Source organism: Hypanus sabinus, chromosome 11 (assembly GCF_030144855.1).
Source record: "Hypanus sabinus isolate sHypSab1 chromosome 11, sHypSab1.hap1, whole genome shotgun sequence".
Lineage (NCBI taxonomy): Eukaryota > Metazoa > Chordata > Chondrichthyes > Myliobatiformes > Dasyatidae > Hypanus > Hypanus sabinus.
The window spans coordinates 78,009,808-78,037,396 of NC_082716.1; the positions used below are offsets into that span (position 1 = coordinate 78,009,808).

Here is a 27,589-nt window from a genome sequence, read left to right on the forward strand (position 1 = left end):
GTAAAATTGAATTAAATCTCCATCTATAAATTGATTCCTCTTTATCTATCATTATCATTGTCATTATTAAAGGAGAGTGATCAGACAATATTCTTGCTTTATATTCCACGTTTTTCACTCTATCTTGAGTATTTGTTAATAATAGAAAAAAATCTATCCTTGAATATGTTTTATGTCTATTTGAATAGAATGAATAATACCTTTCTTTTGGATTGATTCTTCTCCATATATCAATCAAATTTAAATCTTTCATCAATGATAGAGTTAATTTTGCTACTTTTGATTTTGTAATAGCCTTTGTTGATCTATCTAAAACTGGATCTAAACAAAAATTAAAATCTCCACCTATTAATATTTTATCATCTGCATTAGCCAAATTCAAAAAGACCTCCTGTATAAATTTTACATCATTTTCATTTGGTGCATAAATATTCATAAGAGTCCATAGTTCTGAAAAAATTTGACAATGTATAATTAAATATCTTCCTGCCGAATCAATTAATACATTTTGTATTTTAATTGGTAAATTTTTATTAACCAAAATTGCAACTCCTCTTGCCTTTGAGTTAAATGAAGCTGCAATAACATTTCCAACCCAGTCTCTTTTTAATTTCTGATGTTCTATATCCTTTAAATGAGTTTCTTGTAAGAAAGCTATATCTATTTTCATTTTTTTAATATATGTTAAAATTCTTTTTTTTTATTGGTCCATTAAGCCCATTAACATTAAAACTTAAAAAATTCAATAAATTAGTCATTATTTTTATTTATGTTACTCCAATCTATAATAATACCTAGTCTTTCAACTTTCATTGTATCCTGGGAAATCTTTTTAGAAGTCTCCATGTTGCTATGTGTGTCCCCACCAATCATCCAGGCAAAAGAATAGAAGAAAAATAGAAAATAAAGAAAAAAACAAAATACCCCCCTACTAATGTTGTGAAAGAAAGGAAACACAACATTACCCCCCTCTATTGTACGGGTCATGGCAATCGCCATGATTACACACGTGAATCCCGTAGTAACCGATTCAAAGCTCCCCAGCCCCCCGCAACATAAAAAATATATATATAAAAAAAACATACTATTCTCAATTAATATTTCTAAAATATTACTTTTCTCCCTTATATCGTCCTTAAATGTCCATCAGTTCCATTTGCTTTCTGTCTTCGTCTTTAACCATTACATTTAGAAATCTCTACTTTTAATTAACGAAGAGATGAAAGTTTTTGTGCAAACACCTCCACATCTTGATAATCAGAAAAAAATCTTTTTCCTTCCTCCAAAAAAATTATCAGTGTTGCTGGGTGACGCATTAAAAACTTATAACCTTTTTCCCACAAAACATTTTTAACTGGATTAAATTCTTTCTTTCTCTTCAAAAGGTTATAACTTATATCAGGATAAAAAAGAACTGGTTTCTCAGCTATCATCAATGGACCTTTTCTTCTTTTAGCACCCTGGGCAGCCGCCCTCAAAATCTTTTCTTTATCCTGGTATCTTAAACATCTTATCAAAATTGATCGCGGATTTTGATCATCTCGAGATCTTGGTCTTAAGGCTCTGTGCACCCTTTCAATCTCAATTAAAGTTTCTTCTCCCATTTCCAATTTTTCAGGAATCCATTTTTGAAAAAAATTTATTGGGTCTTCTCCTTCGGTACCTTCTTTAAGTCCAACAATTTTAATATTGTTGCGTCTACTAAAATTTTCAAGTTTATCAATTTTTCCCACGAGTTGTTTTCTTTCTGATGTCCAGGCATCATTATCATCTTCCATGCTCTTCATTCTTCCCTCCATTTCTTCCATTTTGACGTCCAAATCTGTAATTTTCTTTTCCATTTTTTCCTGTTTCTTTGTCATTTTATCAAACATAGCCTCCATATTTATTACTTTTTGGTTACTTTTAATTACTTTTTCTAATTTTTGTAATTTATGCATTATTTGCCTCAAAGTCTTTTTTGTATTTTCAGAGGAACTTTCATCTCCATCTTCATCTGATTTTTCCAGAGAGTCCGGCTCTCTCTCAGACTCACTTTCACTGTCGGTTTCAGTCGTTGCTGGGTTTTGTAGTTCTGGTTGCTCTCTTTTGCGCATGCTCGTTCCTTTATGCTTGCGCAGTTCTCCCCTTTAGAAATGGCCGATGCTGCCGCAGTCTCCTTTTCTGTTTCACCGGTGGTGTGTTGTACCTGAGTCCGCGGTTCTTTGGTAGAAGTAGGCCTTGATTCTGTTCCAACTTGAGCGGTCTTCGCGGTAGCAGTTTTCTTCGTCCTCTGTTTATGAGGCATAGCTTAAAACAATCTGGAGTAGTTTATAAGTAACCTTAAAAAAGTATTAATTAACTTTTCTTCACTTAAACATTAATTTATTAACTTTTTTACGGGAGGGCTGGGTTCCAGCGTCTCGATCCTACGTCATCACGTGACGTCCCCCTTGGGCAGATCAGTGTGGACGGGGTAACCGGAGACTTTTGAAAATGCTATCAGACAGCAGCGTGCTATTTCATTGTTTTCTTGAACGCAACCTAACAATTTCAGAACATACGGCAACGAGACTGAAGAGTTAGAAATGTACTCACCAAATACTTTGACCCATAACTTACTGAATAAATAAGTATATTGTACTCGCTTTGCCGTTTTCTGTCCTTGCTGGTATGAAGGTGGTTTACCTATTTATGCAAGTACTTCTCTGACAATAGATGTGTAACAGCCTAATGTAACATTGTATGGAAATACAAGATAACACTGATGCAGACATGTTTTATACATTTAACAAGGTGCTTTATTAATGCAACAGAGTTAGTGAGTTTTCCAGTGTTCGTCATCAGCCAGGTCATGCTGTCCGTGAACTCCCTGTCGGTTGCCTCTGTAAGCTCCAGTATTTGTTGTTTTTTTCAGTTTTAAGTTCTGTGCGAAAACCAACAGTTGTCCTTCGTAGTCTGTAACTACACAAACACGCACTTTTACGGCGAGATTCGACACCAAACATGTCGCTTGTTTTTAGTAGATGTGTCCTGCGCATGCGCAGCAGGAGGAGATTCACCGAAATCTCCGTTTCAATGTGGATAGAGATATTTTCAAAAACACATAGTGTGGACGCCTATTTTTTTTACCTGAAACCAGCATTTTCAAAATTATCCAGTCTAGTGTGGATGTAGCCTTTGGATTAGTGTTTTGGAGACTACTAAAGTTTTATTTCTTTGCATGGTTACAGTGCTGAGCAGATTGGCAAAACAGAAAGCCTAGGATCAAGAACTGAGAGTCCTGATGTCCGGAAAGAAACAGAGTGTCCTGTTGGTAAAGATACAGCTGTTGAGCGTGTAACATTACAAACAGCTCCACTTTCACCGAATAGAGACCCACAGTCAGATCGCCAGGTAATTAGGTTCAGAACTCCTTGATTGTGTGACACTAGGTAAAATATGCGGTCTTGTCATTCTTCAAGATCATAATTTATTGAGCCCATGAATATGTTGACGTATTCCCCTGAACGTGCAATTTTTGAGTCATGTACTTTCTCATATCTACACTCCTGAAACCCATAACATGTTCAACAACCATATCCTATCATTATTATGGTTAATAATAAAAAGCTTTTGTGTCATTCAACACAGTTGTTCACGACTTCTGTCATTGGTATATTTTTGTAACTTCCTCTTTAAGAAACATTTTGTTTCACTGTTCGTGTTTCTTTGTGAGTGGAGTGCAGTTGATGATCAAAGTAAAATGTTTGTTTTACTCCAGTCTCTAGAAATGTCCATAGAGTCTGGATTGCAAGCCTCCTAGACCACAAGTTACATCCTGGTGTTGTACTGGATAAGAGTAGATATTTAAATTTCCTTATGTTGGAATGGAAGGTGTTTGCAAGAGCAAAACAGGCTGGCACTTCTGTCACATACTTTTGTTCCATTTTCTTAAATGTTAAGACGGGTCAGGTTGTTCAACGACTTCTAACGTCCATTTCAGCTCTGTGTATATCATTTCCCCCACATTTTAAGGGACTTAATTGCTTTGAAGTGCACAGTTTTGAATAAAATGCTAATAGTTGTTTATTCTGTAGGAGTTTGGACGGACATCATTACAAACTGCAGCACGAGACTTGCGAGGACTAGGAAATGTTTCTGTTAATCAGAAACCAGCTTCCCAGGTAACCTGAAAAACAAAGCAGTACAGAAAAAAGTGCAACTTACTATATTATAATTAAGTTACTATAAAAATTTTTATTGTAAAATGACATCTGTTAATTTTGAGTTACTGAAGAGTGACTTAAATGTACTTTTTCTCCAATTAAATCACAGCACCTACCTCCCAGTCGTCAAATTGGGCCAGGAAAGCATCCTATCAAACCTCTATTACCTTGTGATGGTGATGAAGCTTGGCGACAAAGAAGAAAGGCCTCAAATTCTGATGTTTCTGCTGCAGTTGAAAGAGCTCGGAAAAGACGTGAGGAGGAGGAGAAGCGAATGGAGGAGCAGAGGTTAGCAGCTTGTGCAGCAAAACTCAAAAAACTTGATGAGAAGTTTGGAATTCAAGAAAAAAAGGCAAAGGAAAATGAAAAAGAAAAAGCAAAGATGAAAGAGAAGGTGCAACCGGAAAAGGAAATCAAAGAAGAACAGCAGAAGGAACAGGAAAAGGAGCAACAGAAAGAAACAATAAAAGAACAGGAAAAAGCAAAGGAGCAACTGGAGGAGTCGGCAAAGATCGAAAACCATCAGCAAAAGGAAGAAGAACTATCAGAGGTAAATGAGGAGAAAAAAGAGGTGGAAAAGGAACAACCACTGGAAAAAGAGAAAGCACGGCAACAAGAGACTGAAGAGGGAAAGGATTGCCCACAGGAAAAGGAGGAAAATACAAATGAAGGAGAGGGAGAGGTTGAAAAAATCAAGGAAGAGCCCTGTAATGAGTCTGTTTTCAAAGACCAGCAAACAGAGAATGAGAGCAGCACTCAAACTGAATCAGGTACTTAATCTTCAGAAGAAATGTGGGTAGATTAATGTAGTTAAATATTTAGGAAACTGTTAATATTGAACTATGTTGAAATAAAAACATGCTATCTGAAGCTTAGAGGTGTGGAGTGGAGCTAAGGGATGACGATAGAGTGGCATAAATAGGATGGTCAGGATCTTGGTCCCACATAATGGTAGCAAAAACAAAAGAGCATAGGTTGAAGGCAAGAGATGGGAGTTTCAAAAGGGGTTTGAGTTGAAGGATTTTTCTCCCACATCCAGAATGGTAGATATCTGAAACTTACTGCGCAGAGGTTATCATGGAATCAGAGATGACCACTATATATTTTAAGTTATTTAGACAGGCAAGGCGCACAGAATATGGATGTAATGCAGGAATTGGGAGTAATATATATCGGCTAAAGTCTGTATGAACATATAGGGAAAATTCCCCATGACTGTTTGGCTCAGTGATATTTTACTGAGAAGATCTGAGATTTTATTTCCTGATAGGAGGTGAGATATTATTTTATGAGCTGGTTCTAGATTGGGAAGGGAATAGAAAATTGATTCTTGAAGTTTCTTCTAAAATAGTACTGCATTCTGTAGCCCATTTTCAAATATTTAACTGGGATTATCTTATTTAGTCTTTTAGATTATTTCTCTATCAGTCATTTAACATAAGACGGAAGACTAAAAGGTATAGGAGCAGAGTTAGCCCACTGGTCTGCTCTGCTTGGCTACCAGTCAAGAATGAGGTTGTTCTGACATGACCCTTTGGGGGAAAAGACAGAGAGACTTACTGTTTTAAGTGAAATGTATTCCAGGATGCTTGGGTAACTTGGTCTCAGACTTCAATAAAGACATCAGTGGGGGTAAGAGTTGATCACATAGTACCAGTTGACCCTTTACTCTTGAGATTTTGAAAACTTACTTAGAAGCAAGAGAAGGCTCCTTGTGGGTACTCCAGCACTTTAGCAATGTGGCCAAGGCACCGTTTTTCTACATTAACCATATATTCCTCAATTTCAGTGTGGTAAGCAATTGTTGCACTTCCTCTATTGTGCTTAGAGTAAAGAGAGCAGATTTGCATACTGTATTCCAATGTTGTAATTGAGCCTTGGTGAGACTATTCTTACACTCATCTGTTTGCAATAAAAGTTTATCTAAATTGCCTGCTGTATCTGTATGAACATATGTATGTACTTCAGTGATTTGTGACTTTCTAAACACCACTCTCTAACAAACAACATTCTGTTTGTTTTTATAATTGCCAAAATTGATGATCTCATATTTTGCAGTCTGCCATTTTGTTTTCCCTATGTTGCCCTGAAGCCCCTCTACCTTTTTAACAGGCCACACTGCTTCGCAGCTTTGTAACAACAGTGGTGGAATTATTGCACTTGGTCCCCTTTATTAAAAATACTGATGCATGCACTAAAGAGCTGGAGCACCCAATGCTAGCCTACTCTACCAGCAGCAATATTCTCAAAGCATCTTACTCCTCTTGATGTTGTTTCAAAAAGATGCCACTTGTTTTTCTAAACATGAGTGAATGTGGGCCTGTTCTGCTCAGTTTTTCATGAGGCAACTTCCTTGTCCTAGTAGCTAATCTAATAAAACTTTGCCGTATATCTTTCTATAAGTAAGGCAGTGCACTGTATTCTGGGTGATCTTGTTGCCACAAACGGTCCTGTACACATTCCATTGGTATTAACGACAACATCACATTTGCTTCCTTGTGTTCTGTTAATCTTATAGATGTCTACATTACTCAAATAAGCAGCATTGAAGAGTCTGGCAATATTTAAATAATACTCTTCTATACATGCTTCAAAATAGATAACCACCTTTGCTGTTATTTATTATATGAGGCTATAAGACATAGGTGCAGAATTAGGCCATTCAGACCAAGTCTGCTTCGCTGTTACATCATGGCTGATTTATTATTCCTCTCAACACCATTCTCTTGCCTTTACCCCATTACATTTGACGTCCTTACTGATCAAAAACCTATCAACCTCCAACTTAAATATACCCAATCACTTTTCCTGCAGAGTCAATGAATTGCACAGATTCGCCACTCTCTGGCTAAAGGACTTTTTCCTAATCTCTGTTCTAAATGGACATCTGTCAATTCTGAGGCTATAGACTCCCCTACTTTAGGCAACATCTTCTCCACATTTACTCTATCTAGGCCTTTCAATATTTAGGTACGTTCCAGTAAGATCCTCCCCTCATTCTTCTAAACTCCAGCGAGTACAGGCCCCAGAGCTATCAAAAGCTCCTCATATGTTAACCTCTTTGTTCCTGGGATCATTCTCATGAACCTCCTCTGGGCCTTTTCCAATGGCAGCACATCTTTTCTTAAAAGGGGCCCAAAACTGTTCAAATACTCCATGTGGTCTGACCAATCCTTTATAAAGCCTCAGCATTTTAGTCTTGCTTTTGTATTCTAGTCCTTTCAAAATGAATGCTAGCATTGCATTTGCCTCCTTAACCACCAACAAGTTAACATTTAGGCAATCCTGCACAAGGACTTACGATTCTTTTGTACTTCGATTTATGAATTTTCTTTCCATTTAGAAAATAGTTCATGCCTTTATTCCTTCTGCCAAAATACATGACCGTGTACTTCCTACTCTATATTCCATCTGCTTCCTCTTTGCCCAGTACACCAATCTAAGTTCTTCTGCCAGCACCCTGCTTCCTCAACACTATCTGACTCTCCACCTATTTTTGTAAGTTCTGCAAACTTGGCCACAAAGCCATCAATTCCTTTATCTAAATAATTGACATTTAACGTGAATAGAAGTGTACCAACACAGACCCCAGTGGGATACCACTCATCACAAACAGCCGCTTTAAAATGTACCCAATTACTTTGCTTCCTTCCATTAGCTGTCTGTGGCCATGAATTCCATGAATTCACCACCCTTTGGCTAAAGAAATTCCTCCTCATCTCTGTTTTAAAGGGATATTCTTCTACTTTAAGGCTATTAGATCTGGTGCTAACTCCCTCACCAAAAGAAACATCCTTACCATCTGTTTACTCAGAATTATAATATTTTCATTTTGTAGTTGCTGCCTCTCGTGGTAGCTACCTTTGTATCATTAACCGTTGATAACATTGCTTTCCTTGGTCACTAAGCCTTAAACTCCTTATGTATCTAACCTGTGAGTTACAGCTTGGCATCATGAATATGGTCTTAGCCAATTCTCTTTTTCTGTCAACAGATCCTGTATGCATGCCCAATATGTTACTTATAACACCATGATCTTCAACTTGTGCAATAATGTTTTATGTTACGTTTTATTACACAAATGCTTTTAAGAAATCAAAATATACTACATTCACTATCCTAGTAGTGACATATTCAAAACTCAACAAATTTGTTCAACATTCTTTGACTTATCTATGTTGACTATGCTGAGTCATTATGCTTCTTCAAGCATTGGCGTCACTTAGCAATTATCTCACATTTTCCTGACAACTAATGTTAAGCAAATAGGACTATCTTTTTTTCCTCCCTCTCCTTTAATGAATAGTGATTTTTTTGGGGGGGGTAGTGGCAGGAGCAAAGAAGTAGCATGGGGTAGCTCATGTGCTTACTGGGCAGAAAGTAATAAACAATTTGAATTCCTGTATTGGCAGATGGTGTTTCTCTACCCATTGATCAGCTGGACAGTCCACTCAATGAAAAAGAGATCACACAAACGCCAAATGATGTGGATGTTGATTTGGCTTCCCAGTCGCGGCCTGCTGCTCCCACGGGTTACTCAAAGCAGTTTCAGAAGTCATTGCCACCACGATTTCAGCGACAACAGGTGGGGGCTGGTGGTGGAATAGGCTAGTATCATAGCTGACTTGGCATTTCGTGTTGTATTTCGATACAAAATGTGTGTCCATGTACTAATTAGCATTGATGTGAGTACTTGGTTTTGTAATAGTTAATTAGCCATAGAAGTTTCATCTGAGTTTGAAGTTAGTACAAACTGATGCTGCCTGGTGTAAGTATACTGTTTCTACCATTGTAGGTAACAGTTGCCATCGAGTTCTTGAATCTGCTCAATCTCCAAATGCTTATTTAATAAATTAATATCAGTGATAAACACAATTCAAAAAACTAGGTTTGTAATGAAATTGACATTCTATTTTAAAGATTGTTCCTATAGGAAGTGAAAAATGCACATTTACAGAACAGCAATCTACTTTTGAGTTTGATGTAAAACAAGTAACTCATTATTTCTTGGTTAACTTGCTATATTTGATATGCCTATTAATTTACAAATAAATAATGTGATATTGTCATTAGATAAAGCTGCAATATTAATGCCTTTGAAAAATCAATAGAACTACAGATGCAAGAAATCAAATGCTGGAAGTACTTAATAGGACAAAGCAGCTGTGGAAGGTTTCAGATCCAAGGTTGATCTGAATCGCCCAGTTTTGATGAACCTGAAACATTGGCTGTTTCTCTTTCAACAGCTGCTTCTTGGCTTGTGCGTCTCTAGCATTTTCCTGTTTTATATGCATCTTTATTGGTATAGCTACATGATTGCTTATCCTCAAAGGTTCGTGGCTCAAATAATTTAATGACGATTCCTTTTCAGGAACAGATGAAGCAGCAGCAACACCAATGGCAGCAGCAGCCTTCAGGCATCCATCAACAAACACAATCCCAAACACCAGCCCAATCTCAGACCCAAACCCAAGCCAAGCCTCAGCCTTCTGGTGCTTCTGTGCCACCACCTCCACAGCATAGGCCTATATATCAGACACCCCTAGCTCCTCATCATCAGCACTTGGCTTCAATGGGATTTGATCCACGGTGGATTATGATGCAGCCCTATTTGGATCCACGTATTATATCTGGAAGGCCACCAATGGATATGACGCAAATTCACCCTGGTTAGTAATTTAAGTTTCAAATTGGTATAATGTTATGCAACCATGATTTTCTTTGCAACTGCTTTTAAAAGAAGTGAAATTAAAAATCTTTGGATTTGCTAACTAATGACCCTTGGTGAAAAGTGATCGTGTGGATTGGAAGGAATCAATTTTGAGCTTGGTTCCTCAGTCGTCTTTATGTTGAATGATACAGGGAGAAGAGATTATTTTTAAGCTAATAGGCAAGAGTGGGGTTACTTGTTTAAAAGTGTTCTCTGTAAAGTACCACTGGCTTCATTGCTGGCTAATTTAACAGGAGCTGTATATCTGACCAGCAAAGAAATGTTGGGTAATGAATTAATAATTGGGGGAGGGGAACTGAATCGTGGATATTTAAACAAAAGTTGATTCAAATTGATGAATTTGTAGTATGTGGAAGAAAATGAAAGCATTTTGAATTCAGCTGCTGTTCTGTAATTTAGATGTTTTTAATGTACAATGCAAAAGAAATGTTGAAAATAAGGGTCTTTGATCTGAAACATTAACTCTTCCTCTCTTCACATATATTGACTAGCCACATTTTAAGCATGTTCTTCTATTTCAGGATTTCTGGTGTCTACTTTTTTTTCCCGTTTTATTTCCTGTTTTTCGTATTCCAAGTACTGGACCTATAGAAAGATATCTGAAGATAGCATAGTGCTTTTTAAAATTTTGTTATTATTGGCATGGCCTTCCAATTTGCTTTCAATTGATTTCATTAATTCTCGTCAGGTTGCTCCTCATTTTACAAATTATTTTGTGTCCAGAAGTGAATTCTAATTATTTAAGTTTTTTTGTAATAAAAGTAACATTTCTCTGATATTTTACTGTTAGTGACTAATATTTAGCACAGCCACTATCAATTTGTTGTAGCAATGTTACTTAACTCCTGTTCGTTACAGGTATGATACCAACGAAGCTAATGAGGAGAGATCAAATTGACAGTTCTGGATCAGGATCTGAAACATTTGACCATCCATCACGTCCCACCAGAGATCATACCATTCAGTCCGCTGATCCTCAGTTGGTGTGGGGGTCAGAGTCTTATCCTCACACTGAACCACAACGAACTACCACTCCTACGGTAGTCGTGGAAGAAAGTAAAGATCTAAGGCAAGTGTTTGAAGTAGGAATCCCATAAAGAAAAAATATTCTGAAGTTCTCATTTCAAAAACCTGTGGCTTAAAGAAATAGGGCTTCAATTTTTGGGTACTAAATGTGTTGGAAATCTACTGGCAGTAAAGGCACCGTAATTTAACCCAAAAGTACCTTCCTCAGGCTAGAACATACTGGGGAGGGAGGTGATTAATATTCACATGAATTTCTGTTCAATTGTTACTAGCATTATCTACTGGATTTATTGAATGGATATTTGGATGAAGGTGAGAACCAGAAATTAGTCTTATCTTTTTGAAGTTAGATAGTGATTTTCAAGCTCACTTGCTGTCTACAGCCATCAGAAAGAAGAACAAAAAAAATCACTTTCATTGAGATCGTGCATTAATTTTATGTTAACTATTTCAAGTTTCATGATGACATGAATGTAATATGTTAGAGAACTCATCTACTGTTTTTGTAATTATGGTTTTAACCATTTTTCTCTAGATCTGAGGTAGTTGCAGAACAAGAGAGAAAGTTGCATGCCTACTCTACAGAAAAGAGACAGCTGTCACCACATTTGAACCAGGAACTATTCAGGGACAAGACTAATGATGAAAAAGGAAAGTTTACAAATAAATCACTGGAAGATGAGCAATCTGTTCAGGTTGAAAATGTGGGTGATCCTGGGAACTTAGAACCTGTGGATTCTGGTGTGATTCGTGGCTCACAGGAAGAGCCAATTTTGCGTGGAGAAACCAGGACAGTTTTAAAAAGAAACCTGTCTCATGGGTCCAACCATTCGCTGAAATTGGAAGATCAAAAGACTGATTCTGTGCCAAATACAATTAAAATACAAAACAGGGTTACGGAATCAAAAGACCACATAGACAAACCAGACGAAAAAGCAAAAAAGGAAAGTAGAACACTCGAAGTAGTAAAAACTGAGAAGCCATTTAGGAGAGAGTCCAGGTATGACACACGTTGGGGTCCTAGACCTGGTTCTAGGAGAGATGAAGGCCACATGAGGCCTGTGCGACGTTCTGGTCCAATCAAAAAACCTGTTCTAAGAGATATGAAAGAAGAACGTGAACAAAGAAAGGAAAAAGAAGAACGTCATTCCATTCCAATGAAAGGCAATAAAACTGCAAAAACAGAAAGGAGAGAGCCATCACAGGCAAACAAAGTAGTTGTTAAACCAGAAGCTGAGAAATCTCCTCTGGACAGTTCCTCATCTGTGATTAAAAAAGCAGGCCAGGATCTAAAGCCATCAATTGATAAAACCGAAACTCCATCAACAATTATGTCAGTTGGTAAAACAAACAACAATCAAGCTGTTTCAAATCAAACATCAAAAGATGAAAAGCAAGAGAAAGCACATGTTAAAAATCAGGTTTCAGAAAAACAACATATTGAAAACCGGTTTTCAGCCAGGCGAGATTCTGGTTTGCCCCCGCGTAACTACCGGAAAGAGATTAGGGAACAGCGTGACTGGTTTCCTGAGCAGGTATACAGGGGTAGAGGTTGTGGAGAATTCTATTCTCGAGGGCACAGCTTTAGAGGTTCCTACAGTGGCCGTGGACGTGGAGGAAGAGGTCGTAGTAGGGAATATCCACGTTACAGAGAGTCACGACAAAGGTCTGAAAACGTATCGAATGTATCTTCTTTTCGGCAAAGAGAGGAGAGTGAAACACGCAGTGAAAGTTCTGATTTTGAAGAGGTTCCGAAGCGTCGCAGACAACATGGCTCTGAAACAGATTCTGATACTGAAGCTCATGAAAGTGCCAGTGAAACAATTTCTGACAAAGAAAATCCACCAAAAGGGAAATGCCTGAAGAAAGAGGGAAGGCCAGACAGTAAACCTGTTCAAAAGACTTTTAGATCTGAAAGCACCTTAAAGGTGGATAACAGATCGTCAGAGAAACCTATCTCAAAAGACGTTGACTCAAAGCCAAAACCTGGTTTTCTTCCTCGAGGTGAACCATCGAGACGTGGAAGGGGAGGGATGTATAGAGGTGGTGGTAGGGGTGCAGGAGGCAGGGGTGGTTCAAGGTCTGCGTCATTGAGGAAGTCAGGACCTTCTAATTCAATGTGGTCTCCAAGATTAGAGCCTTCCAGGAGAGATGATGGGGAAACAAAAAAAGACCATTTTGAACCTCTTCCTTTTGATAAGAGACCTGTTAAATCAGAACGCAAGTTTGACCATAACAGAGAACAACTTCGTAAACAAAGACCCACTCGACCACCAAGACAAGATAAACCACCTAGATTCAGGCGTTTGAAAGAAAGAGAAGCTGCAGCTAAAGTAAATGAACACACTGCAACAATAAATACAAACTCTAATAGTAATGTGCAGGAACATCCAACCTCATTGGATTTAGCTGGAAGCAAGTCACCCGATTTATCCAATCAGAATTCTTCTGATCAGGCTAATGAAGAATGGGAAACTGCTTCTGAGAGCAGTGACTTCAACGAGAGGCGTGAAAGAGATGAAAAGAAAATTATGGATATCAACTTGCAGGCTACAAAGTCTGGAGAAAGTAACTTCCTTCCAAAGAGGGATGCTGCAAAAAGAAGTTTCTCCAGCCAGCGTCCAGGAACAGATCGACAGAATCGTAGAAGCAATAGTGGGGCGAACAAGTCTAACAGAAATTATTCTGCAAACAAGAATGAAAGGCGTAGTGGATTATCATCAAAGACTGGTAGAAGAGGGTAAGTTCTTCCGGAAGTAATTTGAGGACAAATTATCAGTACTATTGGGCACCACATTTTCAGTTTAACTCTTTGATGATCTTCAGTCAATTAAGAAACAGTGACATACCAAGATAACTGGATTATTCTGGCAGTTTGAAATGCTTAGATCATAATTGCAAGTTAGAAATTAATTGGCAATGTTTTTCAAGGCATTTGTGGTATAAGTTAACTTGCTTGCCAAAAATACTAAATTTTGATCAATGGATATTTTAACAATTTAGCATTTTCCTTGCCCAGTCTCTATACCAAAAGGAAATATGGTTGCAGAGTGACTTTTATTGATTTTCAATGAGATTGATTGAGCAATTTCTTACTCCACCCTCATGGTGATGCTCAATTTTCAGCACACCACACTTTTACCATCAGCAATTGTGGAATGTTACACAAGTAAAATAAGGTTTTTAAGATAGCAAATCTGATGTATCCACACTACTATTTTTTTTAAAAATGTTCTGCATGTAAATAATACATCTTCACTGCCCAGCTGTGTATGGGCAGCAACGTGTTCTGCTTTCAAACAAGGAGACACTTAGAGGGAGACAATTCTTGGTCAATCCTTTAAAGGAGGGAGACATAGAAGTATTTGAAAAGTGAATTTGTGGCAGATGCACAAATTTGCTTGTAGTAAACTATATGTGATACACTGCAAACATTATTTGCAGATATTTGAGCATCTGATTACAGAAATCATGTGTTTTATCACTAAAATCACTGCCAAATTACTCCAATTTCTTTGAGGCAAAACTTTGTCACCTATTTTTTAGAATATAAAAACATGCATAAATTAACTTAATTCACTTAAAAGCTGTCACTTTGGGATTTAGTAAGTTAAAGTTGAATGGTCGGGGTAATAATGTAGAAAGAATGGGTGGAACAGCTATGGAACTGTTGGTGCTTCAGTAAGTAGTATAATTATCTTAATATACCTTTTCATTTTGGTTTTTCTTTCTACAGTTTTATCAGGGGGAGGAGTGGGTTGAGGGAAATAATAGCCTGTCTTGTCTGTGGGGGATTGTGGTTAGTTTCTTGTTTGTATGGTTTGTGTGATATAGGCCTTTAGAAGAGAGAACAGCAATGATTGGTATTGATCCCACCAGCAGTAACGTGGCTCACCATCCAGCAGAAAATAGCAACACTGGCGCTTCTCTGAAGTCTACTAAAGAAGCTACTGGGAAGAAAAGAGAAGAGTCAAAATCGGCTAAAAAAACAAAGGAAAAGCCTGATGCACTGTCGCAATTTGACTTGAATAACTATGCTAGTGAGTATTGCATCATTACTAATGTTCTACTATAAATTTTGTGTCCACAGTTTTGACTTTGTTTTTGACTTTGGGGGATTTTTGTTGTTGTTGTAAATGTTTCTTTGATAGTTTTGTATTGACTGATAAGTTGTTTTTCATTTCCTTCCAAGAATGACTTTGCAGGTGACGCCCATGTTATGGCCATTAGAGTAACAATACCTTTGTCAGTGCAAAATTTAGAACTTGCTGCTGTAAGGTTTGAAATGCAGAATAAAATCTTACATTTGTGGGGGACTGGGAGGGAGACTTTTTTCCTCAACTTGTTTCTTTGACTTATGCACAGAGGACAGGCTTTGAGTTATGGATAATCAAGATACGGGCTGTTTTCTAGGAATGCAGTGGTTGCCTGTTTTGGTAATCTAAATGGAAAACCAATTAGGTTAGGGGAGCAGAGAAGGTTATTGGGGTCTCCCTACCTTCTGTTCAAGACTTCTTTCAGAGTCGATGCCTCCAGAAGACACAGTACATCATTAAAGACCCCTCACACCCTCTCCATGAACTGTTCTTCTGCCATCAGGCAAACGTTACAGGAGCGTCAAAACTAAAACTACAAGGCTACTAAACAGCTTCCTCCCACAGGCAGTCAGACTGCTAAATAGCTGCACTACCTGACTCTGCTTTGGACACTTTTAACTTGCACTGGACATTTATAACTTGATTTTAACTGACATATGGCTGTTGTGTTTTACTATTTATTGTTATGTTTATTATTTAGTGTTGCATTTGTTATGTTATGATTGCACTGCTCCTGGGAAATGCTGTCTCATTCTGCCTTGCAGAGCTATATGTACGGTTAGAATGACAATAAAGTTTTTGAATCTTGAATTAAAAGCGTTAAGTAAATGGTAAGACTATATCAGGAGATGTCCAGCTCACTGCTCATCAGAATAGAAATTGTTAGAGGTAATTGCAAATTATTTGCAAATCTTTAATACCTTTAAGTAAAGATGTGCAATATCTTTAATATGGGTAATGTTTTTTAAAAAGTGGAAAAAGAGTGATCAGTAACAAAATAGTAATGGTCCCAGATAAAAACTTGGGCAAACTGTTGGAAATGTGAGGTACAAGGCTGGAATGGATGATTATCTGAAATTGCTGAATTATTGTATTGAACTTATTAACATACTAATTTTTATAGATGCCCTGTAAACTAGTTCCAGAATTCCTGTTTTTATTGTTTTTCCAGGTTCTGTATTTGCTTTTAAAGTAAAATTAGAACTAAATGTTATACTACGGATTTGTGGTTTGAGCTCTGCAAAATTTTTATATTCACTTGTACTAACATTGAGCAAGTCACTGTAGGGTCACTGTACGATTTCTCTGTAGGGAAGAAACATCTCAGAGGTGGTTGTCCTTGGGCACCTGTTTTAGTGGCTGGATTCAAATTAATTGAACGACGGGCATCACATTACTTGGCTTTTCCTGAATGTGACATTATTACTTCATGGTGTAGTTGATGAACTTCTAGTTTTCACCAACATCTAGTTTCCAGATCCAATGTAAAACATACATTTGTTCACCGTACTTTCCTTGTCAGTAGTATAACAAGTTCTTGTCCATGAATGTTCATGAGCGAAAACAACATCTTGCTAAATTTTGGAGAATGTTTGTTATTGTAAATACAAGTCTAATTGGTTAATGTTAACAACTGATTTTGTCTAGGTGTGGTAATCATTGATGATCATCCAGAAGTGACAACAATTGAAGATTCCCAATGTAACACTATTGATGATGGATTTACTGAGGTTGTGTCAAAGAAACAACAAAAACGCTTACAGGATGAAGAACGCAGAAAAAAAGAGGAGCAAGTTGTACAGGTGATGGAATTAATTCATTCATATCTAGTGAAAAGATGCTGAGCATATCCAAGTCAACTTTGCCTTGTTGCTGTCAATGTACATTTCAGTAGTTTGCTTATGTCTATCCACAGGTGAATGATAATTGTTCATGTTTGCCACATCTCCTAGTTTGACCAAAATTTGAAATTTTAATAAGCCCTAAAGGTCAGCACTGAGCTTTGACCACCTCTATTCTTATCCTACCTGGAAAATCAATCATCTAATATAAGACCATTAGAGCAGAATTAGGCCATTTGGCCCATCAAGTCTGCTCCATCATTTAGTCATAGCTGATGCTTCTTTCCCCTCCTCAACCCCACTCCTTGGCCTTCTCCCCTTTCATAACCTTTGATGCTGTATTCAGTCAAGAACCTATCAAGCTCTCCCTTAAATACACCCAACGACCTGGCCTCTATAGCTGTCTGTGGTAATAAATTCCACAAATTCGCCACTCTCTGGTTAAAGAAATTTTCCCTTAAGGAAACCATGCTGACTTTGTCCTATTATGTCCCATGTCACCAAGTACTCCATAACCTCATCCTCAGCAATTGACTCCCAACATCTCCAACAGGTTAACTGGCCTATAATTTCCTTTCTGCTGCCTTCCCCCTTTCTTAAAGAGTGGAGCAACATTTGCAATTTTGCAGCCCTCTGGCACCATGCCGGAGTCCGATGATTTTTGAAAGATTATTGTTAATGCCTCCACAATCTCAGAGGGTACCTCTTTCAGAGTTCATCTGGCTCAGGTGATTTATGTGCCCTTCGGTCTTTTAGCTTTTTAAGCACCTTTGTAATAGTAACTGTAGTCACCTCATCCCTCACGCCCTTCAACATCTGACACACTGCTGGTGTCTTCCACAGTGAAGACTGATGCAAAATACTCATTTTCTAGTGGTCCTATATCCACTTTGATATTGTTTGCTAGCTTGTTTTCAGATTTCATCATTTCCCTCTAATGATTCTTTTGGTTGCTTTCTGTAGGGTTTTAAAAACTTCCCAATCCTGTCTTCCTACTAACTTTTGCTTTGTTGTGTAACCCCTTGGGTCGCCTCAGGCTCGCTCAGCTCGTTCTCGTCTGGGGGAGCAGCCTTCGGCCCCGCCAAACTGGGTAATCAGCTGGTGTGGATGCTGTGTGATGTCCCCGCCTCGCCCAAAACCAGACAGTACACCATATGCGATTAAATGAATACAATTTATAAAGGTTACTATAACTAAGTGATTAATAACGATACAGTATATATGAAGAGAAAATTAAAGAAAAGGCGCCAAACTTATCAAAGTCCAAACCACTTCGTGCACAACCGTTGGAGCTCAATTACTGAAGTCTTCTGGCCACCATTCGATCCCCTCCAAACTCCTCGACTCGCAGCTCAGGACCCTCCGAACTCCTTGACTCTCCAAACAGCTCAGGACTCTCCGAGTGGTCAACCAAGCACATCTAGCTTCATCCCCCCCTCCTCGGAGAATCTCCCGGCCTCGGACCCCCCTTTGGGGTCTGATCCTCGCCCAGCTTAGAGCATTGCGTCCTCTCTCTCTCGACCCCCTCGCACCGATCTGCCCAAAAGCCCGTCAACAAAAGCTTACAGACTCAGAAGAAAGAACATTAATCCCCATTTGGTTTACAAAGGAATACCATTCTCGTTATCAGTAAATTAGCATTCCTGCTAGTTAACAAAAGGAAACCCTTTCCCAACAAGGGAAAAAAGAAACCCCCTTTACAGTTGTATGGCCTCTCTTGCTTTTACATTAGCTTTGACTTTCCTCTGTCAGCCATGGTTCTACTATTTTGCCATTTGAGTATTTCTTTGTTTTTGGAATACAGCTATCCTGCACCTTCCTCTTTTTCCTAGAAACTCACATCCCTGCCAGCATCTCCTTCCAAATTACTTTGGCCAACTCCTCTCTCATACCACTGTAATTTCTTTTACTCCATTGAAATATTGCTATATCATACTTTACTTTCTCCCTATCAAATTTCAAGTTGAGCTCAATCATATTGTAATCACTGTCTCCTAAGGGTTCTTTTACCTTAAGCTCCCTAATCACCTCTGTTTCATTACATAAAACCCAATTGAGTATAGTTGATCTTCTAGTAGGCTCAATGGCAAACTGCTCTAAAAAGCCATCTCGTAGGCATTCAACAAACTCTCTCGGGATCGATTTCCAACCCGATTTTCCCAATCAACCTGTATGTTGAAATCTCCCATGACTATCATAACCTTGCCCTTTTGATATGTCTTTCCTTATTTCCTGTTGTAATCTGTGGTCCACATCCCAGCTACTGTTTGGAGACCTGTATACAGCTGCCATCAGAGTCCTTTTGCACTTGCAATTTCTTAACTCAGCCCACAAAGATTCAACATCTTCCAATCCTATGTCACATCTTTCTACTGATTTGATGTCATTCTTTACCATTAGAGCTACGCCACCCCTCTGCTGATCTTCCTAACCCTCTGATACAATGTGTAACCTTGGACATTCAGCTCCCAACTACAACCATACTTCAACCACGATTCAGTGATGGACACAACATCATACCCAACAATCTGTAGAAGTATTGAATATTTGGAAAATTTAGGCTGCCAGTTTCATCATATTATCATTCTTGTAATCTCAATTTCCTTTAGATTTGTTCCTTTATCTCTTTTTAATGGTCTGTAGAATAAACTCAGGGTGAGCAAACCTTTTTGTTTCTCAACAATCTGATTCACTTTTTGTTTCTGAACCATCTGATTCATTCTTTCAAGGACATTCACTCTTTGAAGTGCACATTCTTTCCTGATCTCACTTTTTACCTTCACTGTTTTCTAAATACTTTGTATCTGTGAATATTCATGACCACACTACTTAATACTTTTTAACCAAATTTGTTATTTTGCAACATATGTCAGGTTTTGTATGCATAATTCTGTCAGTTGTGGGGGCAGAACTAGCTCCTTACCATAAACAACAGAGCCAGCAAGCTGCTGGCTAGATTTTCTTATGGTGAGTAGCTTACTGCTTGAAGTGATAGCTTGTTCATATTTTCGATATTCTTATTGAATGGTATTTAAAATTTATTTATTTCAGAACTGGAACAAAAAGAATTCAAATGAGAAAGGAAGAGGCCAGAATTCTAAATTGCCTCCACGATTTGCAAAAAAGCAACAACAGGCAGCCCAACAAACTCAGGCTCAGGCTCCAGCTTCAGTTCAACCACAGGCTCAGCCTCAGCAACAGCCTGTGGTTTCGACTACAGATTCAGTTCAGGATTTAGCACAAGGTCCATCTTCAGTTGAGACACCAGTATCTGTTCCGGAGCAATCAAAGGTGCAAGGAGGAAGCTGTACTTCAGGAAATAACAGCGAATGTTCACTTTCAGCCCCAGCGCAAACACACAGCACACTGGACACAGAACTATGGGACAACCAGATTAGCTCTTCAGGTGTCCTTTCAGATATCACCACGAAATGTTAGTATAAGTTTATAAAATATATATTTCATTATTTTGTTTCTTCTGGCGCCATTCTGGCATATGTCACTGAAAATCACAAGCAGTATTCAATCCAGCTGATTTGTGTTTCTACAAGGGCTTTGTTGAATCATTCACACTTAAATGATTCAAATTTAACCACAGAGCTTTTGAAATTTTGGTTTTTTGTTCCACTGTTAGTTCTGACAGATCCTGTTTATTCTGTGTCCAAGAAGCGTTTAAGCCCTCTTGTGAGTGACTCTTGAGTCAATTTACTTTAAAAGTTCTTAATAGGCCACATTGACTGGAATGATGAAGGATGCCCTACATTCCTTTGTTTACACGAAGTACACTGCAAATGCTGTGGTCAAATCAACACATACAAACAAGCTGGATGAACTCAGCAGGTCGGGCAGCATCCGTTGAAATGAGCAGTCAACGTTTTGGGCCAAGACCCTTCGTCAGGACTGAAGAAGGAGGGGGCAGGGGCCCTATAAAGAAGGTGGGGGGAGGGTGGAAGGTGCCAGGTGAAAAACCAATCAGAGGAAAGATCAAGGGGTGGGGGAGGGGATAGGCAGGAGCGGTGAAGAAGGAATGTAATGGGAAAGCACTGTGGGTAGTCGAAGGCAGAATCATGAGAGAGGTAATAGGCAGCTGGAAGAGGAGGCAGAGTGAAAGTGGGATGGGGGAAGGGAGAGGGAGGGAATTACCGGAAGTTGGATAATTCGATGTTCAACCTATGAACTGCTGTTGCTGCCCGACCTGCTGAGTTCATCAGGCTTGTTTGTACGTGTTAATTCCTTTGTTTATCCTGACTGATTTTCAAGGGAGAAATGTGGCTGTTACAGAGGGGTCATTTTGGAGTGAATTGATAAGCATTTGAACCACAGTTGGTTGGTGCTTCATTGTCTTACAGATATTTACTTGGCTTTTGTCTGGCTAAATAGGAAATAATATAATTGGTAAAACAGGCTAGTTACCATGGTATTTTTTAAAATTACATCTATAATTACTGTGACAGAACACAATGTTCACTAGATCAGGGAGAACCAGTATGATTGTGTAAAGATAATGCTTGATGACTCTGAGTATTTTGAAGAGCTTATTGAAACATTAAGAAGGGAAATACTAATAATAATAAATATAATAATAATAATAATTTATAAATTTCCAGAAGACATTTGATAAAGCCTTCACACGATGCAGTTCAATGAAGAACAATTTTTTGACCTTGTGAGGAAATTGGCAAATTGTAAAACAGTGTATTGAGATAATGGACACGATTTAAATTGGCAGGATGTGGATATAGTTGGGGTCTGAAGGAATCTATATCAGGGCCTTAGCTTTTCAATGCATTTATAAATTAATAATTTGTACGGTTTTGTTGAAATTGCACATAAAGCTTATAAAAGAAAAACACTGTACAGAATAGTTATAAGTGTTGAAATACATTGTATACTTGATAATGTTATTGCCTTGTTCTCTTATCTGGAACCAACTGTTGTCGTCGGTTGTCTGTACATCTTCAAGAAGCACATAGTGACAGGAAAATCAGCACCTAGGATTTAGGGAAGGGTAACGTATGGGAAATCGTTGCAGTTCTGTATATTGCTCCCTCTTGCACTCAAGTAGAGAAAGCATGTAATTAATAAGCTTGGTGAAATTCATTCCCGGAAGTGGTCCTACCAATACACCAGCTGCTCATCATCAGTACAGGCTGGCTCCCGAAGATGAATCACTGCATGCAATTACAAGGAGCCCACCATTATTCTTGCTCGGAAACTCTGATCCATGCATATATACTTACTGTGTCAGTCCATATTTTAATTAAAAAGCTAATGGAATGTGTACATTTACATATAGAGGACTAGATTACTAAAAGGAGTTAAGTTCTGGTTGGACCACATATGAGACACTGAGCAATTTGAAGCATCCCTCTGTTAGAAGGGATATAATGCTGAGGGCTGAGGTACAGTGGAGATTAATAATGGAAACATTAAATTATGAAGCTATATAAATTGGGTTATATTGCCTGAAATTTAAAAGCTAAAGAAATTTTATTGCAGTTTTCATTAAGGACATTTTATAACTTGATAATAATGTTATTGCCTCTTATCTGGAACCAACTGCTGTCCTTAGCTGTTTGTACATCTTCAAGAGGCACATAGAGAAAGGAGATTCAGCACCTAGAATTGTAAAGTTACAGTGGTGCTAGGAAGTTTGTGAACCTTATGGAACTTTCTTATCTCTCTGCAAAAATATTACCTAAAATAATTACCTAAAACTAGATAGAGAACCCAATTAAATAAGTAGCATAAAAAGGATTATATTTGTTCATTTATTTATTGAGAAAAAAATTATAATTACATGTATTTCTTGGAAAAAGTGTGTGAACCCATGCTTTCTGTAACTGGTGTGACCCCCTTTCACAGCAATTACTTCAACACAACATTTCCAGTAACTGTTAATCAGTCCTGTATATCGGCTCAGAGGAATTTTAGGCCATTCCTCCTTGGAATACTACTTCAACTCTGAGATGTTGGTGGGCTTCTTTGCATGAACTGCTTGCTTCAGGTCCTTCCACAACATTTCTATAGGATTATGGTTAGGACTTTGACTCGGCCATTCAAAGACGCAAATTTTCTCTTTTTAAACCATTCTGTTGTTGATCTACCTTTGCTTTTGGATCATTGTCATGTTGCATTATCCAACTTCATTTAATGAGGTGACAAACTGCTACCCTGACATTCTCCTGATAAAATTTTGAATTCATCGTTCCTGTAAGTTTGCAAGCTGCCCAGGCCCTGTGGCAACAAAGCAGCCCCAAACCATCATGTTCCTTCTACCGTGCTTGGGATGAGGTTTTAGTGTTGGTGTACAATGTCCTTTTTCTTCTAAACATAGCAATATATATTTCTGCCAAAAAGTTCAACTTTTGATTCACCTGTCCACAGAACATGGTCCCAGAGCGTTGTAGATCTTCCAGGTGGTCTTTTGCAAACATGAAGAGACATGCAGCAAGGTTCTGTTTTGGAGAGCAGTGGTTTCCTTCATGGTGTCCTTCCATGAACAGAGACTTTTGCAAGTTCTAGAGATTTCTGCTGTCTCCCTTGGGTTCTTTTTCACCTCCTTCAGCATTGCACATTATGCTCTTGATGTGATCTTTGCAGGATGCCCACTCCTAGGGAGTGTAGCAACAGTACTGAGTTTCCTCCGTTTGTAGACAAGTTCTCTTGCTGTGGACCAATGAACACCCAAGACTTTAGGAATGCTTTTGTAGCCTTTTCCAGCTTCATGCAACTCTACAATTCTTCTAAGGTACTCTGAAAGTTGTTTTAATGGAGACATGGTGCACATAAACAAATCTTTCTTGAGAAGAGCAGGCTATGTCAGTAGCCTGACTTTGTCTTTTTTTAATAGGACAGAGCACCTACAATCCACACCTCCAATCTTGTCTCATTGATTGGAACACCTGACTCCAAGTAACTTTTGCAGAAGGCATTACCCAAGAGGTTCACATATTTTTTTCCAACAAATACATGTAATATTGGATATGTTTTCTCAAATAAATGAACAAGTATTACATAATTTAATTGGGTTCTCTTTTTGCAGTTTTAGTGCTTGTGTGCAAATCTGATCATATTTTAGGCCATATACGTATAAGCAGAAATAGAGAAAACTACAGGGTTCACAAACTTCCTAGCACCACTGTATAAGGTTATAAAGATATTTATTAACATTTTTTGAAACTTGGATTAGGAGCATTTATAAAAATTAGAACCAGACTATTCAGTAATAAAGCTAAAAAACACCTCTGTGTTGAATATATTGGAATTGGATCTGAGTTGGTGGAACAAACTCAAGGGCATTAAATAGCCTACTTCTGTTCCTTGTATCACGTTCTGGTGAATATACTGTATTTGCAATATGATTAGTTATCTGTCATATCATGTCTCAAAGATTCTATACAGTTTAATTTCATGAATATTTATTTAGCGATGAAGCGTGGAGTAGGCCCTTGGATAGGATGTACAGGGACTCCTTACAGAACGGTGCCAGAATTGAACTCCAGAACAACTCGAGCTGAATAGCGGCATGCTAACCACTATGCTACCGTGGCTCAACACTTAAAATTCAAAGATAAGAATTTATTTTTGTAGATATGATCAAGGTTATATGTTGCAAGTTTCTGACTGGTTACGACATTTGGATTACGTTAAATCAGTTGAGTTTATTTTGTTGCATTCGGGGGCTGAGTTTGTTTTTCTGCAGATGGAGAGGTTTATAATAGCTGTACTACTGACCAAAGAAACATGCATTTGAAGAACAAAACCAGTTGCATTAATGAAGTCTGTGATGCATTTCGAACTGCTGGAAGGACAACTGTGCCTTAAGATAATGGACGTAGAGGTATGAATTAAAAAGAAAAAAGTGTAATCTGTTCTTATTTTCTAGTGGCATCCATTAGTCCTCCACAGCCGCCATCTGTCAGTGCATGGAATAAGCCTTTAACATCTTTTGGATCTTCCTCATCTCCTGAGGTAAGCATTCCGATTCAGAGTATTGAGTAAGGTTTTAGTTAATTGTTTCTCATGGTCCACATACATTGCATCTTCCAGCTGCAGACTACTGCTACGAAATCTTTGTATGGTGAAAAGGAAACATTTTCATTTTCTGCTCCAGTAGTAGAAAATTAATGGGAATTTTTGGTAGGTGAGCTTTGAGCACAAAAACCATTCATCAGAACCTTATCAAACCACAGTTCATCTGTTCAGAATCTTTCACATGTACTGCTCCTCTTGTTGTTGATAAAATTTAAATATTAAACATGAATGGGTTTAGCTTCCAAATTGAAATTATCTCTTGATATTCCTGCACTCTTAACAGTTTAATATTTGAGTTGTTGCCCATGCTTTACAACAAACAAATTGCCTGAAGCTACAATCCCAGAGAAATTTTCAACACATCCTCAAAGTCTGATTGAGATCTCTTGACATTGCAGTACAAGCACTCAATCTAATGTAAGATCGCCAGATTTTATTTTTCTGCAGAACTGCATGGCTGTTTCAAATTGTAATAAGTGATTCGTTATAGTTACCCATGATTCACGCCTTTGTACACTCATGGTCACTTTATTAGATACACCTTGTTTATGTTAATGCAAATATCTAATCAGCCAATCATGTGGCAGCAGCTCGATGTATATAAACACATAGACATGGTCACGAGGTTCAGTTCGAAATGTGATCTAAGTGACTTTTATGTGGAATGATTGTCAGTGCCAGACACAGTGGTTTGAGAATCCCAGAAACTGCTGGTCCCCTGGGATTTTCACACAAAATAGTCTCTAGAATTTACAGAGAATATGTGAAAAATGGGGGGATAAATCAGGTGAAGGGCAGTTTGTTAGGTGAAATCGCCACGTTAATAAGTGTTAGAGGAGAACAGCCATTCATGATTACTCAAATAACCATGTGTTACATCAGTGATGTGCAGAAGTACATCTCTGATCACACAACATGTCGAACATTGAAGTGGGTGGGCTACAGCAGCAGAAGACCACAAACATACACTCAGTGACCACTTAATTCATTAGGTAAAGGAGGTACCTATAACATGGCCACTGAGAGTGTGTGTTGACTCTGAGGCTCAATAAACCGATTAGAAAGGCGGGCTCTGTTATAGAATCAAACTATACCCCACTGGAAGTTGTGGTAGAACAAAGGACCCTACGGAAAATCCTGGCAATTCTGGACAAGGTTTCTCACCCTCTGCGTGCCATATTGGCTGAACAGAGGAGCACTTTTAGTGTGAGGTCATTTTTACCCTCAGCCATTAGGCTCTATAATGAGTCAACCTGTACTAGGGGAGTGATGTCCCCCTCCTGTTAGACTGTTATTAACCTCTGTTTACCAGAGCTCTGCTTACCAAAGGCCCTGTGCAATACCATCATATCTGGACGGTGTGAATGTATACCCATTACTGTATAATACAGTAATTCTTAACCATGTGAACTTGTAAATCTTAGATATCTTATTTTTAAGGTAACAATCTTTTATTCTTTGTATTTGTATATCTGTGCAGTTGTAATGGTACTGTGACACTAATTTGGGATCAGTAAAATATCTATATGTATATATGTATTGCACACACAGACACGCAATAAAAAGTTTGTAAACCCTTTGCAATTACCTGGTTTTCTGAATTAATTACTCATAAAATGTGGTCTTATGTACAGTGTGTATGTTTATCTGCCTGTTACACTGCTATCATTTAGGGCAGCAATGAAGGCCCTCCATTATCTGATGGTGTTTGGGCCTTTCTTCATTGTGTCAGTAGCTTCTTCTCAGTTTTCACTACTATCAGTCCCTGGCGAAGACGCAGGAATACCATCACACTCAGATGTAGAAGGGTTCTTCATTGCTGCTTCGGTAATCATTTTGTTTTACCTGTCAAGTTCGGAACCTGGTTGACTGGAGACCATTTGCCCTTTGATCTGATTGCTGTGGGTGATCCTGCCAAGAGACAAAGTATAAGTCTCTAACTCCAGCCAACATTGCTCTCCGGCTCATTGAGGCATGCAAGCCTTCAAACTTCAACAAAGCTGTGGTCTTCTTGGAGGCATTTGCCATGTACTGTTGTTTAACTGCAAAAAGAAATTGAATAATTGCTCTTTAAGGACTTGTAGAAATTAATTTAATTGAGGTGGCAATCACTATAAATTGCAATGATCCAATAACATTATCAATTTATTTCAGAATGCTTTTTGGGATTTGCTTAACAAGCCCTTGTTTTCTGTAATTGCATAAGGCATGTTTTCCATTTTCTTGCAGGGAACTGTTTCTAGTCCAGAGGCTGGAATTGAGCTCGGTATTGAGGCAGGTCAAGTAACTAAAAGTAGTTGCACCCCAGCAGCCACAACCACCACCACTGATGTGGAAGCAGAGAGTGATGTAAGCACAACAGAAAAGGCTGCTGAACTGAAGTTGCCAGAGCCAAAAGAACAGCGACAGAAGCAGTCTCGTGCAGGCCCTATCAAAGCACAGAAAGTAAGCTACTTTGACTATGGTTCACTGGAGAAAGAGTGCAAACCTAATTTCAGACAGTTGGTATTGTGTAAATAGTTCAAGAATTTGTGACCAGGTGGGGTTAACCTGTAAACTGCAGACCATTGCAAATATCAAAACATTTGTATGCTTTACCATTTGGCTTATTAAAATAGGAGTGCAGCAACAATTACAACTTGTTTGATTTGTTACTGTATCTGCATTTTA

The 27,589-nt window shown here is 38.3% G+C and overlaps 1 protein-coding gene across 13 annotated transcripts in view; it reads left to right on the forward strand.

Moving 5' to 3' along the window:
* prrc2c (proline-rich coiled-coil 2C) overlaps window positions 1–27,589 on the forward strand; it is a 99,586-nt gene that overhangs the window by 48,808 nt on the left and 23,189 nt on the right. For 9 of the 13 annotated variants that reach the window (XR_009514815.1, XM_059984792.1, XM_059984801.1 and 6 more), the window contains exons 10-21: window positions 3,213–3,375; window positions 4,059–4,145; window positions 4,297–4,957; window positions 8,600–8,772; window positions 9,559–9,856; window positions 10,777–10,987; window positions 11,480–13,684; window positions 14,779–14,984; window positions 16,689–16,843; window positions 19,934–20,315; window positions 24,771–24,856; window positions 27,149–27,364. Coding sequence is in view for 12 of the 13 variants with exons in the window: in XM_059984792.1 (XP_059840775.1) it covers window positions 3,213–3,375; window positions 4,059–4,145; window positions 4,297–4,957; window positions 8,600–8,772; window positions 9,559–9,856; window positions 10,777–10,987; window positions 11,480–13,684; window positions 14,779–14,984; window positions 16,689–16,843; window positions 19,934–20,315; window positions 24,771–24,856; window positions 27,149–27,364 (4,843 nt within the window). In the remaining variant the exon portion in view is untranslated. The remainder of the gene's footprint in view (window positions 1–3,212; window positions 3,376–4,058; window positions 4,146–4,296; window positions 4,958–8,599; window positions 8,773–9,558; window positions 9,857–10,776; window positions 10,988–11,479; window positions 13,685–14,778; window positions 14,985–16,688; window positions 16,844–19,933; window positions 20,316–24,770; window positions 24,857–27,148; window positions 27,365–27,589) is intronic. The other 4 variants (XM_059984796.1, XM_059984804.1, XM_059984797.1 and 1 more) reach the window with 2 other exon arrangements.